At 42.2% G+C, this 14019-nt stretch overlaps 1 protein-coding gene across 1 annotated transcript in view; it reads right to left on the reverse strand.

Moving 5' to 3' along the window:
• Nucleotides 1-897: 897 nt before the first annotated feature.
• The window catches only part of RGMB (repulsive guidance molecule BMP co-receptor b), a 30063-nt gene continuing 16941 nt past the window's right edge, over nt 898-14019 (reverse strand). Inside the window, exon 5 of the mRNA XM_032335673.1 lies at nt 898-4292. Within this exon, the coding sequence (XP_032191564.1) occupies nt 3624-4292 (669 nt within the window). The 3' untranslated portion in view covers nt 898-3623. The remainder of the gene's footprint in view (nt 4293-14019) is intronic.

Consider the following 14019-nt stretch of genomic DNA (forward strand, 5'->3'; position numbering starts at 1 on the left):
AGAAAAAGAAAAAAAGATTAGGTAACAGGATTTTTAGGATTTGTTAAAGTCCCCGTTTACTGTTTAAGACAATAAAGACATCTCTGTTAGGTTTTTGGACAGTCGCTTAAGTTTCAATCCCTGAAAAGCTGTGGGTCTGGACATAAAGAGTACACTGAAAGAGAAGTTTTGACTTCTAAGCATAGACTTCATTGTGATGTGGATTATTTCTTAGTGTTCAGTAAATACCAGCTTATGCATTTAGTCAGTGGCTTTATCACTGTCATCCGATTTTGTGTGTTTCAGTTATTTTTTATTCTGAACTATATATAAGCACTAAGAGTATGGACTAAACCTTCGATTTAAGAATGATTATGTAGGTTTCCTCCAGCTGGAATTTGTCCCATTTAATATTTGACCTAGTAGCAATAATTGATTTTCTTTGCCTTAAGTTTGGGTTTCTTTTTCAGTTTGGCATGTTTCTTGCACAAAGAACAAGTTGAGATCTTGTGAGGTCTCTTTTTAGAACACCCAAGAAAAGGGGATTTACAAGTTCCCAAAGCCAAAAGAAAATCCTGCTCCCAAGTCTTGCCCACCAGAAGGAAGTTGTTGCAGTCCGTGCTATCTTAACCACAGTGCAGGTCCCATGTCTGTAAAGCCACCAAAACTATTACTAAAGACAGAAATTTCGGATGATACCAGAGGGCCAGTTTCACAGCCAGTGACTTATTTGAAATTGCTTTAAGCTTAAAAATGAAAAAACTCTAAGAAAGATGTAGTTTAGAGAATGAGTGTGGGCTGGCTGTATCATGGGTTGTGAGCGATCACCAAGGGTTTTGCACAAACACAACCTTGCTCCCTTTCTTCTCCTGTTCTGCACTTCTTCCAGCAGGTGTCACTATAATCACAGAACAAACATTCCACAGCATGGTATGTAACTTTATTTTTCTAGCATAATAATTTAAAGTATTTACACACTGCACACACACTGTTTTACACAGATACTTATTCATATACCTATGAACCACATCTAAAGGTTTCTTTGCAAAGACTCGACACACGGGGAATTTCCAAGCATAACAAAGAGAAGAAAAGGACAAAAGAAAGTTTTGAGTCTTTTAAAGACAGCCATGTGGAGCATCTGTGAAAACCAGTGTTTTCCCCCAATTTTAAGCTCCCCCAAGAGACCTCTGAATAGCTACAGCCTATCCACGTGTTGATACAACCTGAAACTCTCTGGGCTGAGGATTTAAAAAAGTAAAATGTACAAGTACTATTTTCTCTAGAAGTTCTAGATAGAAGAGGAAACGGAAAAACGATCTGGTCCTTCTCTAGAGAAGCATCTGTATTTGTCAGTTATCTGTGGGGATTGTAAATGTTGTGCAGGAACACTGGCTGTAAAGGGCAATAGCCAAATACACTGGTATAAATACTAGTAGTGATAGAGAATGCTTTTAAGTGGCCTTCCCAGCTCTATATGGCCGCACAGCCTAAGTGTCTTTCCCCAACTGTAGAGGTGGTGGTTTCACTTTCCCTGAAAAGGACAAAGGTTTTTTTAACCATAAACACTATAAAGCCAGATACTGTAGAACGTTCTACTGCTTTTACTTCACTTTCATACTGTTTGCACAAGAATAGTGGTTATAAGTACTCTATTTTTCCTCCTTTGTTCTATTCAATTACATAACAAAGTTGCTAGCTAACTCTAGCTTCTGATCCTGGCACATGGTTCCATAGGTGAACCAAAACAGCCCCAGTTTAGAGGTGATGGCAGGTGGGCCCCTGTCCAGTTTTATAAAAAGGTTACCAGGTGTAGGTTTCAGTTCTCTCGTGTTGCATCTTCGTCAAAGTGGCAGGATGCCTTTGTGATTTTTCCCAGACTTGCCAAGTGATTCTGTCATACACTAGAAGACAAGAGGAGGCTTGCCGCCTACCGGTGAACCCACAGCTCCGTCCTGTGTTCGGAGGATAGCTCAGTTCATTAAGAAATAGACTTTCACAAACTGAAATCCTCTTTTCCTGCCAGTTGGGGCCTCTGGCAGTAAGCCTAATGAACGGGACATGGCAAAAGGCAGAAATTACCTGACTATCTAAAACGGAGCACAGTCTGGATCCAAACTGCTGTGGTATTTAAAGTTCATTACCTTCTTCTTGCACTTAAAGTAGAAATTGTCTCCTTTCTCCTTGGAACCAAACATTTACAGACATACAAGAGAAAGTGACCTACCCTAGAACTCACTGCCTCATGGTTCTTGAATTTTGTTGGTGCTGCTCTTCCTTTGCAAGAGCATGACAGCAGTGAAAGGCAAGAGGCAAGGAGATACTTTATAGGAATTTTACCAAATTAAATGAGCAACTGACTAAAGGATATTCACTACAGATGTTAAGAGGGAGCTTATCTGATAAAAAGACCTCCCAAGGAGCAATATGGTTTAGTGAGAATGTCTGGATTAACCAGCACCCACCTAGTCGCCTCCTGGTTCAGGCCAGGACAGTGTTCCTGTCGTCTAACACCCTATTCATTCCACCACGCGTAGATACGTCGGCGACTGTTGCGAAGACCGTGGTGTGGAGGGCGAGGAGGAGTGGCAGGGCCTTTGTGACTGAAGCAGGGCCTTGATATGAAGCAAGAATCCAACAAAGCCTGATGTCTGGGTTCATAAGGTGAGATTAAGGAGGGTTTACTGGGGTGGGGTGGGCTGCAGACAAGGGTTGCTTCTGAGCAGAAGCAACCAAGAACCAGAAGGCAAGGAACTTGGGCTTGCACAAATGAGAAAAGCAAGGTGTGAAAGATACAACAGGGACATGGGGTGAGGAAAAGTCTGAGAGCTCCTGGGGTCTAACAAAATGCCTGGTATTTATTTATCCGTGAAATTGCTACCTCGAGACCGTTCTGACCTATTGGAACAGCAGTTTTGTCTGGCTCAACCCCACATACGGTAAGTGCTCAGATCACAAGATCTTAGCTCGTTAAAACTGTAGTGATATTCTCCCTGCCCTCTGAGAAAGTGACAGCGGGGAAGGAGGGCGAGGTTCCTTCGAGATGCGTTGTGTGCGTTGTTTCACAAAAGCCAAAGTGCCTGTCATGGGACTGGGCTGTCCGTCCACACCGAGGGAGGGCAGGAGGCGGCTAAAGATACCCCCTAGCTCACAGGAAGGACGCAGCTTCCCCCAGAAGGCGGCGAGTAAAAGCCGCACACCCAGGGTGGCAGATCAGTAGCCAAGGGAAAAGGCAGGATTGAAGGGCCAGGAACAGCTGCCACCACGGTCACTGGGCATCTCCGAAGGGAACGCTGCATATGGTGTCTGTGTATATGTACTATACGTACTAACCAGGTACACACATAAATATTTAATATATAAAAAATAAAGTGCTTTCTAACAGGTCCCCAGGCAGGGACATTATAAAATATTTCACAAAACTGCCAAACAAAATCAGTACAATCAAAGAACACTACCTCCAACATACATGAAAACAGTCAAACACAGTATGTACAATCTGGTGGGTGCCCCAGGACAAACATCCTGTCATATACATGGTATATACATATATACTCTTTTACTCAATATATTATGACAATATATATTTTAAAATTCTGTTATAGACAAAAAGAAAAACCCAAAAAAAACACAAAAGACGACCCCTACAAAAACACAATGAAGATCAAGCATGGGAGTCCGAGGCTGACAGCCCAGTGGCCGCGTCCGTGGGGCGTCCCCTGGCTGCCGCTGGGGAAAATGTGCCAGCGTTCCTTCCGCGGGTGCAGCGCCTCCACGTCCTCCAAGGCACTGTGGGCGGCGGCAGTGAAGTTGGCATCACCAGTGGTGAGCAGGTCGAAGACACAGGACTGGAAATAGATGTCCTTCACTGGCATCTTCTCGTGGCACTGGGCATTGGCAGCCTCCAGTGTGTAGCCCGGCCAGGCCGGTGCCAGTGAGGTGCGAGGCACGCTGTGCCCCAGGATGGCAGACACCTGGCCCTGCCCGTCGTCGATGCGCTCGCTCAGGGGGCAGCCGTTGACACACAGCTGCAGGTCCTGACTTTCCTCGTAGGACATAGCCAGGTCCTCAGGCATGCGGATGGCGAGCGTCAGGTAGCGACCCAGCTGCCGCACGAAGACCGTGGTCCCTATGTAGCGGGCGTGCATCTCCACGTAGCGGCCGCTCTCCCTCTCCAAGATAAGCAGGCTCTTGGTGTCGCCATCCCCGCCGCTGGTGCTGCCATCCACAAAGGCAGCCGGCAGGTCATCGGTCACAGCTTGGTACACTTTCTGATCTGTACACTCCCGGTGAGCTTTGAAGATGATGGTGATCTGGGGGAAGGAACACACACAAATTGAAACAGGCGGGCAGGGACAGAGGTGGTGTCGCCCGCCAAGCTGGAGCTGAATGGCCAGAGACAGAATCTCTAAACTCACTCAGCCCACGGGCTCCTGGTTCAGAAATGAAAGGGGTCACTGGTAAGGAAAAAGAAAAAGTCGTATAGGTTTAGAATAAAAATTTGATGCAAATCTGAGGGATGTACATTACGAAAAACTTTTTCTTTACTTTCCTAAAACAGAACTATGTTGCTGTTGGGGTACAGTGATTTTTACTGATAATCTGGTGTCCTTCTTCCCCAAACAGGTGAGTGGTGGTATAGCTCCGAGAAAAAAACCAATTAAGTCAGGTAGAAACGTCAAGGGACGTAATTAATAATATACCCATCAGAACTTTGATTTCTACAAAGATTCTTCTACAAACTTTCTTACTAACGCTCGGGAACAAAGCAGAGTTGAGGGGGCCCATCCCATCCACAGCCACCAATCATGGGCCTCAGCAAAGATTTCTCTAAGTCTCTTAATCAAATGTCTCACATGACTGGCTAATCCCTGTGACTTGGAAATCACTTGGCAAATACAGCTCCCAGGCCCTGGCAGAGAATAAATACCCTCAACCTAGTTACAGCAAATGTTTTCCCCAAACAGCACCAGGCCCTTGAACTTCTTGAATTTTTTCTCGAGCCAACTCTCAATTCTCCTAATTAAGCAGAAAAAACCTGATGCTATAAAAACTTGCCTTGTGTAAACCCATTTTCTTTCCTTCTTTAGAACAATTACAAGACAACCTCCAAAATACTCCGTATCCTCTGGTACACGTGGTGGAAGGGAAGAGGACTGAAGACAGACGGGGCCTTCTGGGTCACACAAGGTGGGAAGAAAGAACATTTTGAGATTTACGTTATTGTCAGGAACTGAAGTAATGGCTTTTCTTTCTTCTTAAAGGCAAAAAAAAAAAAAAAAAAAAAGTACCGGTCAAGTAAGAAGGTAGGCCACTCTACAGATTTCCCTGGATCGAGGAAACCTACCTCCTGCAAGGGAACTAATCCAAACAATAGACCCTTGTTAAAAAGGCCAGAAAATGCCCTGACTATCCCCCACCACGCCTCTCGACAAGTCCTCAACACCACCCTCAAGTTTATGTCTGAAGTTTTTTTCCTCATCCAGGCCAGCATTTACTCACATTATTTAATTCCACATGTTCCCACTGGTGTTACTTGACTGGAATTTTCCAGCCATTTCATTTTACTTCAGCCAGTTATAAAGCTAGATCTGAACCAGCTGCACTGTAGCAACTGGTTAAATTCATATCCGTTGTTTGCAGCTGCAACTAAGAGCCAGACAATATACTATGAAAATGCTTGGTTTTCTCTCTTCCTAATTACCCTGACCCACAATTTAATTTCACTACCAGCCTTCTCAGATTTCAACACCTTCTTAACAACCCAAAGGAGGTGTACCAGAGATGACTGCCGGAAATTTGTTGTGCATCCAACCACAGGACCTTCCAGAGTGAATGGGATTTTGAGCGAGCTATCTAATGGGACTATAAAATAGATTTATTTGGTGGCTCTAAAGACAGTTTGACAAGTGTTTTTAGGGCAAGCTGGGCAAGCTAGGCTCCCTTGGAGGTAAAAAGATTAATTCAAGTAAATTCTGCACCTGAAAGAGTTGAAAGCTAATACAGATGACTCCAATAAGGGTGAGTAAGACTTTTCATATAATCATTGTCTTCATTTTCAACTGGAGCATTCACATTCGAAGACTCTCTTTCTAAGCTAAGAAACCTTAAATTTAAACTAGATTAAAATTATTTGCAAGAATTAAGTACTTTTTTTGTTCATCTCAGGAATAACAATGAGGAATTAGTTTTGTTGAGACAATAAAACAGATCCATTTTCAAACTAGTTCCCAAACAGGCAAGCCAGCTCAGTGCATTCACTAAGCACACCAATTCCAACTCAGGAGTCATTTCAAACACCTCATGCATTACTGTGCTCTGCTTGGCCTGTGCCACTAACCCCCATACCTCCAGAAGATTAAATAACACTCAAAGCTTGACTTCTGCATCAGGATCTACACTGACCAAAGATCCCAGTTTACGTAACAGATTTTTGTCCAGTTTTCTAGCAGTCATTTTCTCCTTGAGACAGTGAAGCTGGTATTAATTTGTCTCTCTTCTAACTGAACTAATTCTCACACAGAGCAAATAAACGTAAAGAATTAGCCTGTGCATCGAAATACTGAGGGTGATAATGGATCTATCTCCAACCACGGAGATAGATGAGTTGTCCACTAGTCTGAGTGTGTACTGAAGAGGTATCTAGAGGTACAATCAATGTAGGTGTAGAAAACACTAGGCAACTGTTGCACCTGACTTAACATTTTGTAATTTTAATTTCGTTCCTCATACAATTACAACTCAAGCTTTCAAAAAAGGCATTCAAGCCAGCTGGGGCCAGAAATTCAATTTCAGAAAAACCAAACTTGTTCATTCTTATTAAGGTTTAAAAAAAATTTTTTTTGGAAATTCCAAGTTTTTTTCTATTTAAGCTCTGATCGCAAAACAGGATATTCAAAACTGTATTGTAATGCTTTCAAACAGATAATTTAGAAACATCAACCATGCGGCTTACTTTCCCCTTCCGTGAACTGATCCATATGCTATAATAACTCATTTTGGCACATCTCTTCTCTGCCACACCATTTATTATTAATGGATGGCATTTCTGTGCATTTAAAACATCAATGCCTTTTGTTAAACCTTTCCCACCAAGTCCCTCTCAACCCCTACCTCAGACAAACTACTCTAGTTCTCCTCATTCATTTTTAATGCTTCACTCCCTGAGATCTTTACCACCCACACAAGGTCTATTAGGAAGACACAGATACCAGCTACAAATCAACCTTTCCACATGTGATAGAAAGATATGAGGTCTGTTGTGAAAAATCAAAATTTAGAGGCACTGCCATGAAAAGAAAATGCATTAAGGAAAACAAGGTAGCCAAGGACGGAAAACCCAGGCACTGCTTTGCCAACAGACAGACATGGCTTCCCTGGGCTTGGCAGCTTTGCAAAGTGCTGGGCATAGGTTTTCAAACAGTAGATTCCCTGAACTCTGTACACTTAACTACTTGTGCTGGTTGTATTTTGGAAGAAACAATTACCACTGTGTAGTCAGACTACTTGGTGTTGCATGTGCAGGACCGCACCAGGTTTGATATGAACCTGAGGATTCAACAGAATCCTTCAATTCTAGAACCGAACTCCCAGATCAAGGGACTCACAGCTGTTGGGTTAAAATGGGCCAACAAAGAAACCTGAAATAGTCACAGAAATTAGGTTGGAAGAGAGGGAAACACAATTTTGGTAAGTACCTGGTTAAAATTCTGATTGAGGTAAAGCAAGCGAAAACAAATTCTATTTCATATAATTAGCTGACATGTCTACTGCATCAAATCCTCTGGGTGCAATTATAGGTTGAAAAAATAGGCACCTCTGGGAGGCTAAGAGAACACTGCTCACAGCCCCTTTTACTCTTACACAGGTCAGTGGCATCCAGCCTCTACATTAAGTCCCCAAATGTGAGCAAAAAATAAAGTACTCCAGTAAGGGCACATGCTTCCAAAGAGAAAATTCACATGGGATTGTGAATTTTCTGATTACATGGACCGGGAATAAAATAAAGATATCTACTTTTGCCACAGCAATCAGACAAGAAAAAGGAATCATTCCAAATTGGTAATGAATCGGTACAACAGTCACTATTTGCAGAAGACACGGATATAGCCTCACCAAAAACCCCATTAGAAGAAATCAATCCAGTAAAGTTATAGGACACAAAATGGATATCTGCTGCCTTTTTATACACTACTAAGAAGTTATTAAAGAGTAATTAAGAAAATTACCCCATTTATAATTGCATCAAAATGAATAAAATACCTAAAAACACATTTAACTGACTAGGTGACACACCTCTATTCTGGAAAGTACAAAACAATGATGAAAGAAATTTAAGGGACAAATAAATAGATGTACAAATAATTAAGATATACATACTTATGGCCTGGAAGAATACCATTAAAATGTCCACACTACCCAAAGCAGTCTACAAATTAAATGCAATCTCCATCAAAATGCCAATAGCATTTTTCACCGACTACAATAAATAATCCTAAAGTTTGTTTTAGCTATCCAGGGTCTTTGAGGATTTCATACAATCCCTGATTTCAAGATGCAGTACAAAGAGGTAGTAATCAAAACAGTAAGGTGCTGGCACAAAAACAGATACAAATGTATATGGAACAGAACAGCCCAGAAAGAAACTTGTGCTTATATGGTCCATTAATCTGTGACAAAGGAGAACAAGAACATACAACGGAGAAAAGTCTCTCCGATAAATGGTGTTGGGGAAAATAGACCATTTTCTTATACTATAAAGGTAAAATCAAAATGGATTAAAGACCTAAATGTGAGACTGGAAACCATAAAACTCTTTTTGAAGAAAACACAGACAGTAAACTCTTGAACATTAGACTTACCAACAATTTTCTCTGTATGTCTTTTCAGGCAAGGAAAACAAAAGCAAAAATAAACTACTGGGACTACATCAAACTAAAAAGGTTTTGCATAGTGAAGGAAACCAACAAACAAAAAGGCAATCCACTGAGTGGAAGAAGGTATTTGCAAATGATGTACCTGGTAAGAGAATAATTTTCAAGATCTAAAAGGGCACCAAAATAAATCCAATTAAAAATGGGCAGAGGAAAGGATTTAAAAATACAGATTCAAAGGGGGTACATGCACCCCGATGCTTACAGCATCATTATCGACAACAGTCAAACTATGGGAAGTGTCCACTGACCAATGAATGGATAAAGAAGATGTAGTATGTATGTATACATTGGATTACTCAGACAACAAGAAATGAAATCGTGCCATCTGTAGCAACATGGATAGAGCTGGAATGTGTTATGCTAAGCAAAGTAAGTCAGAGGAAAACAAATATATGATTTCACTCATACATGGAATTTAAGAAAAACTGATGAATGTGTGGGAAGAGGGGAAAAAAAAGAGGAGAAGGGGGAGGCAAACCCTAAGAAACTCTTAACAATAGGGAATAGAATGAGGGTTAACAGAAGGAGGTGGGTGGTGGACAGGGTAGACAGATGATGGGTATTTTTTTTTTTTTTAAGATTTTATTTATTTGTCAAAGAGCAAACAAACACAAGCAAGGCGAGAGGGAGGAGCAGGCTCCCTGTCTAGCAAGGAGCCCGATGAGGGACTTGATCCCAGGACCCTGGGATTATGACCTGAGTCAAATGTAGACGCTTAAAAGACTGAGCCATTCAGGTGTACCAGATGATGCATAATGTCCCCAGATGATGCATAATACGGATGGTACTTGTGGGGAGCACTGGTGTTATATGCAAATGAATTACTGATTTCTACTCCTAAAACCAGAATTACACTCCATGTTAACTAGAACTTAAATAAAAATCTGGAAGAAAATATATGGGCAGAGAACCTGAATAGGTATTTTTCCAGAGAAGACCTACAGATGGCCAACAGACACGTGGAAAGATGTTCAATCACTAATCATCTGGTAAATGCAAATGAAAACCACAATGAGTGATTACCTCACACCAGTCAGAAGGGCTAGTATCAAAAAGACAAGAAATAACAAGTATTGGTGAGAATGTAGAGTAAAGGAAACTGTTGGTGGGAATGTGAACTGGAGCAGCCACTTTACAGAGTCACTATGGGAAACAGCATGGAAGTTCCTCCAAAAATTAAAAATAGAAATATCACACAACCCAGTAATTCCACTGCTTGCTCTTTTACCCAAAGAAAACAAAAACTAATTCGAAGAGATACATGTATCCCTAGGTTTATCTCAGCGTTATTTACAATCAACAAAATATGGGACCAACCTAGGTGTCTACCGAAGTAGAGCGGATCAAGTAGAATGGACAAACACACATAAGGTGCTGCCATTTGCAAGAACATGGAGGGATGGAGAAGGGATTACACTAAGTGAAGTAAATCAGAGAAAGAGATACCACATGATTTCATTATATGTGGAATCGAGAAAACAAACTCAAAATAGAGAGACCAAACTACTGCTGGGTGGGTGGGTGGATGGATGGATGGGGGAAAGAGATAAAGGGGATTAAGAAGTACAAACTTCCAGTTAGAAAATAACTCCTGGAGAAGAGAAGTAAACAAAGTCAATACAGTCAGTAAGGCTGTAACAACACTGTATAGTTACGAACAGTGATTACACTTACTGTGGTGAGCATTTTTTAATGTATGGAATTACTGAATCACTATGTCGTACACCTGAAACTAATGTAACATTAAGAATACTTGAATTAAAAAACAGCATTTATGTATGTGTGTGTGTATATATATATTTTGTTGAATTAAATTACATTTAAATTACATTAACAGCATTTACACACACACACACACACACACACACACACACACACAGAGGATTTAGGGAAAATGTTCAGATGGTTACTAACATTTTTGTAAAATGTAATTTTACAATTATGACTTAACTTATGTATCAAGTATCCACCTACAGGAAGGCTGAACTTCAGACCTAGAAAAGATTATTTTGTTAAATGCTAACCCAAAGATAGTATATGTGCTAAAGGGGAAGGCAGCAGATGAAAAACCTTACCCTAGATTCCTCTTCAGGCTGGAATGAGTGCTTAAGGGTCTGCTACCTTCAAAAGATGTCTCAAATTAGGTTGCTCTACCCTCAGAATCTCTTTGCACAGAGAGCTCTGTTCTAGGAGCACTTCCAGGATTCCAGAGAAATGGAATGGATCAGCCTTATTTATTCTTCAGTGTTGCCCCAGGTAATACATGCAGGAACAAGGGCTGCCTTGGCTGCTAGAGGGCTTCTTGGCAGCAGCCAGAGAAAGAAGAAACCAAAGCAGAGGCGAAGGACACCCACAGCTGAGGCAGCTAGGGTGGTCCAGGGGAGAAGCATTAAGCTCAGGGGCTGGAAAGAATATGCAAGAGTGAAAGGGAAGCAGGCCCAGGGAGGATACATGAAAGAGGCACAAAAATGTCAACTTCCAAAGAGTAATTTCTGTACACTTAAAGCAAGGAAGGCTGGAAGTATAAATAGGCTCTGAGACAGCGAAATTGGGCCCGCTTCCTTGTACACACCAGAGCCAGGCTGCGCTGGCCATGAGGAGGAAGGGCCTGGAGTCCTCGAGTCTTAGCCACTCAGAGGACTCAACATGGAACGTGTTTGCTGTGTTCAGACTTCGTGTTATAAGGAGGCCAGCAAGTACAGGAGGGACTCCCGATACTTCCAGATGGGAAGTTAGGCATGTGTGGACAGTATTCTGGGCCTCAGCTCTCACTGTACTTCAGACCAGAGGCCACAAGTATGGGGAAAGGTGAGAACCAGGGCTGGAGGCAGTGACTGCCCCAGCACATTGTGCCTTCAGGGAATCTTCCTTCTGGGTGTGGGGTGGTCAGGGCTACAGATCCTGAGGCCCTAGAAGGGGACCCCTTGCAAAGAGCTCTAGGCCTTGGTTCAGCACAGCTGTTGCACGAAGCAATGGGGATTAGGAAATAACAGCCTCTGATCATTTTTCAGTTTTGAGAGGTGATTTAAAAAGTAAAAGGGTTTGAAGGTCTTTACAGTACAGTCGCACTCTACAACTTCTAGGTTCAATTTCAAGTTCCCAGGACTATTAAAAAAAAAAAAAAGAAAGAAAGAAAGAAAGAAAAGCCCATTCACAAAAGAGGTGGTTAGAGGCGGTGACCCTCTATTTCAAGAAGCCAGTTAACTGAAATGCTACAAAACAATATCCTGTCTCCACTGGCCTGAGGCAGGGAGAGAGGAAGGCAGCAAAAGCACAGAAGCGCAGAGGGGGACACACAGACGGATGCACTCTCCCACACCTTTAGATCTAGAGATTAAACCCTGACCCCTACATGTCAGAAGCAAATGCAGAGCAGAAGAGATACTTAGGGTTTAAATGCCGTCCTATCAATCTGCTCACAATATACAGACTGTGTTCTAACACTGAAAGAACCCCACCAGAATTAGCCAAACATTCTTTTGGCTCCCACTCTCCAAATAACCAGCTAACTAGGACACAAAGAACTCCTCTTGCCACAGACCCAGTTTCACCGAAAGCTCCTTCTACAAGCAACAGTGCGGTGTTGTCTCTGCAAGCCCGTCTAGTTCGAGTCTGTACGTTGCATGTGTGTTGCTGTTCTTGTTGGTTATCACCTACAAGCTGAGCAGCTTAAAAAGTACTTGGTTACCCCACCCACGAGAACACAAAATTCAGAACCCTGGAAGAGCAAGTTCTACTGCAGTCAAAACAAATAAAGACGGAATGGGCAAGGTAGATTTTGCCTTGTTCACTACTGTAGGTAACTTGTGACGTGCCACATTCCACACAGGCAGAAACTGTTTGGTTAGCATTAACTGAAGCCAAGAGAAAAGTACCAACTATCCAAGGTTTCCTTCTCGCCCCTTCCTCTCAAAATTCTGACTCACAGAAAATCTGGCAGGGCAGAGAGACACTGGGAAATGCCACAGTGAAAGCAGTTCTAACTCTCAGCTGTGTATCAGACTTGGCCTGTGCCTCTAGTTTCAACTGTGGAGCAGCGAGGCTCTGTTTAGAAGCAGCAGAGGCCCACAGCACAGTGATGGAATCCTGCCTGGCTTGGGCAGGAGTTGGGTTATTTTCATTTACAAATGGGGGATATTTTGAAAAGTCTCCTCCTCCTCCTAAACCACAGCTGGGACAGAGGGAGTGGCACAGTGAAGCAGGATTCAAAATACAGAACTCAGTAGATACGCAGATATAAACTTTATACAATTTTAAATGGTTTCTACTAACATCTTTAAGTCTCTTCATTCTAGAGAATTAAGATGGTAAAAGATCATTACTCAAGAGTATTGACATGCACACGGACAGCGTGATGACATGCAGCGTATACAGAAAGCACAGGGACCTCTCAGTGGCTCAGTCTCGGTTAAGCGTCTGCCTTAGGCTCAGCTCAGGTCGTGGTCCCGGGGTCCCGGGATAGAGTCCCACATTGGGCTCCTTGCTCAGAGGAGTGTCTGCTCGCCCACTGTACTCCCCCCCAGACCCCGCTCATGCATGCATGCTCAGCTCACTCTCTCTCATGCTCTCAAATAAACAAAATCTTAAAAAAAAAAAAAAAAGAAAGAGAAGTACAGCATAAACAATAATCAAGGTAGGCCCACTTATCTTATAAAATGATCTTTCACACTTTTGGATATATCGTACAGCTAATAATTTCTCCTCCTTTTTCTGCCTGCCCTTCCCCTTCCTCATACTTGGAAATCCTTTTACCTCCAGAAAATTTGTTGAACCTGTATGAAACAAAGATGAATACTTCCTGGGCCTCAAACCTTACATTCAATACAAACAGGAGCTATGCAGGAAATGGAAAAGGGAAAAATAAGAACATTACCACCTGGAATTATAGCTGACTTCTGCTCTTCTGTTCTTCACAGTTTCAATATTCTTTCTACAGTAAGTAAATTCAGGGAGGAGGAGGTCACTGACAATATGCTTTCATGGGTTTTAAAAATGAGACAGGACCCAGAAAAATGAATTTAAGAATTGGAGACTCTGACGGTCAAATTCTAGAAAGCTTTTGGTATTAAAGACCAATAACCTTTAAAAAGTGGCAGCCAGGGTT

Source organism: Mustela erminea, chromosome 3 (assembly GCF_009829155.1).
Source record: "Mustela erminea isolate mMusErm1 chromosome 3, mMusErm1.Pri, whole genome shotgun sequence".
Lineage (NCBI taxonomy): Eukaryota > Metazoa > Chordata > Mammalia > Carnivora > Mustelidae > Mustela > Mustela erminea.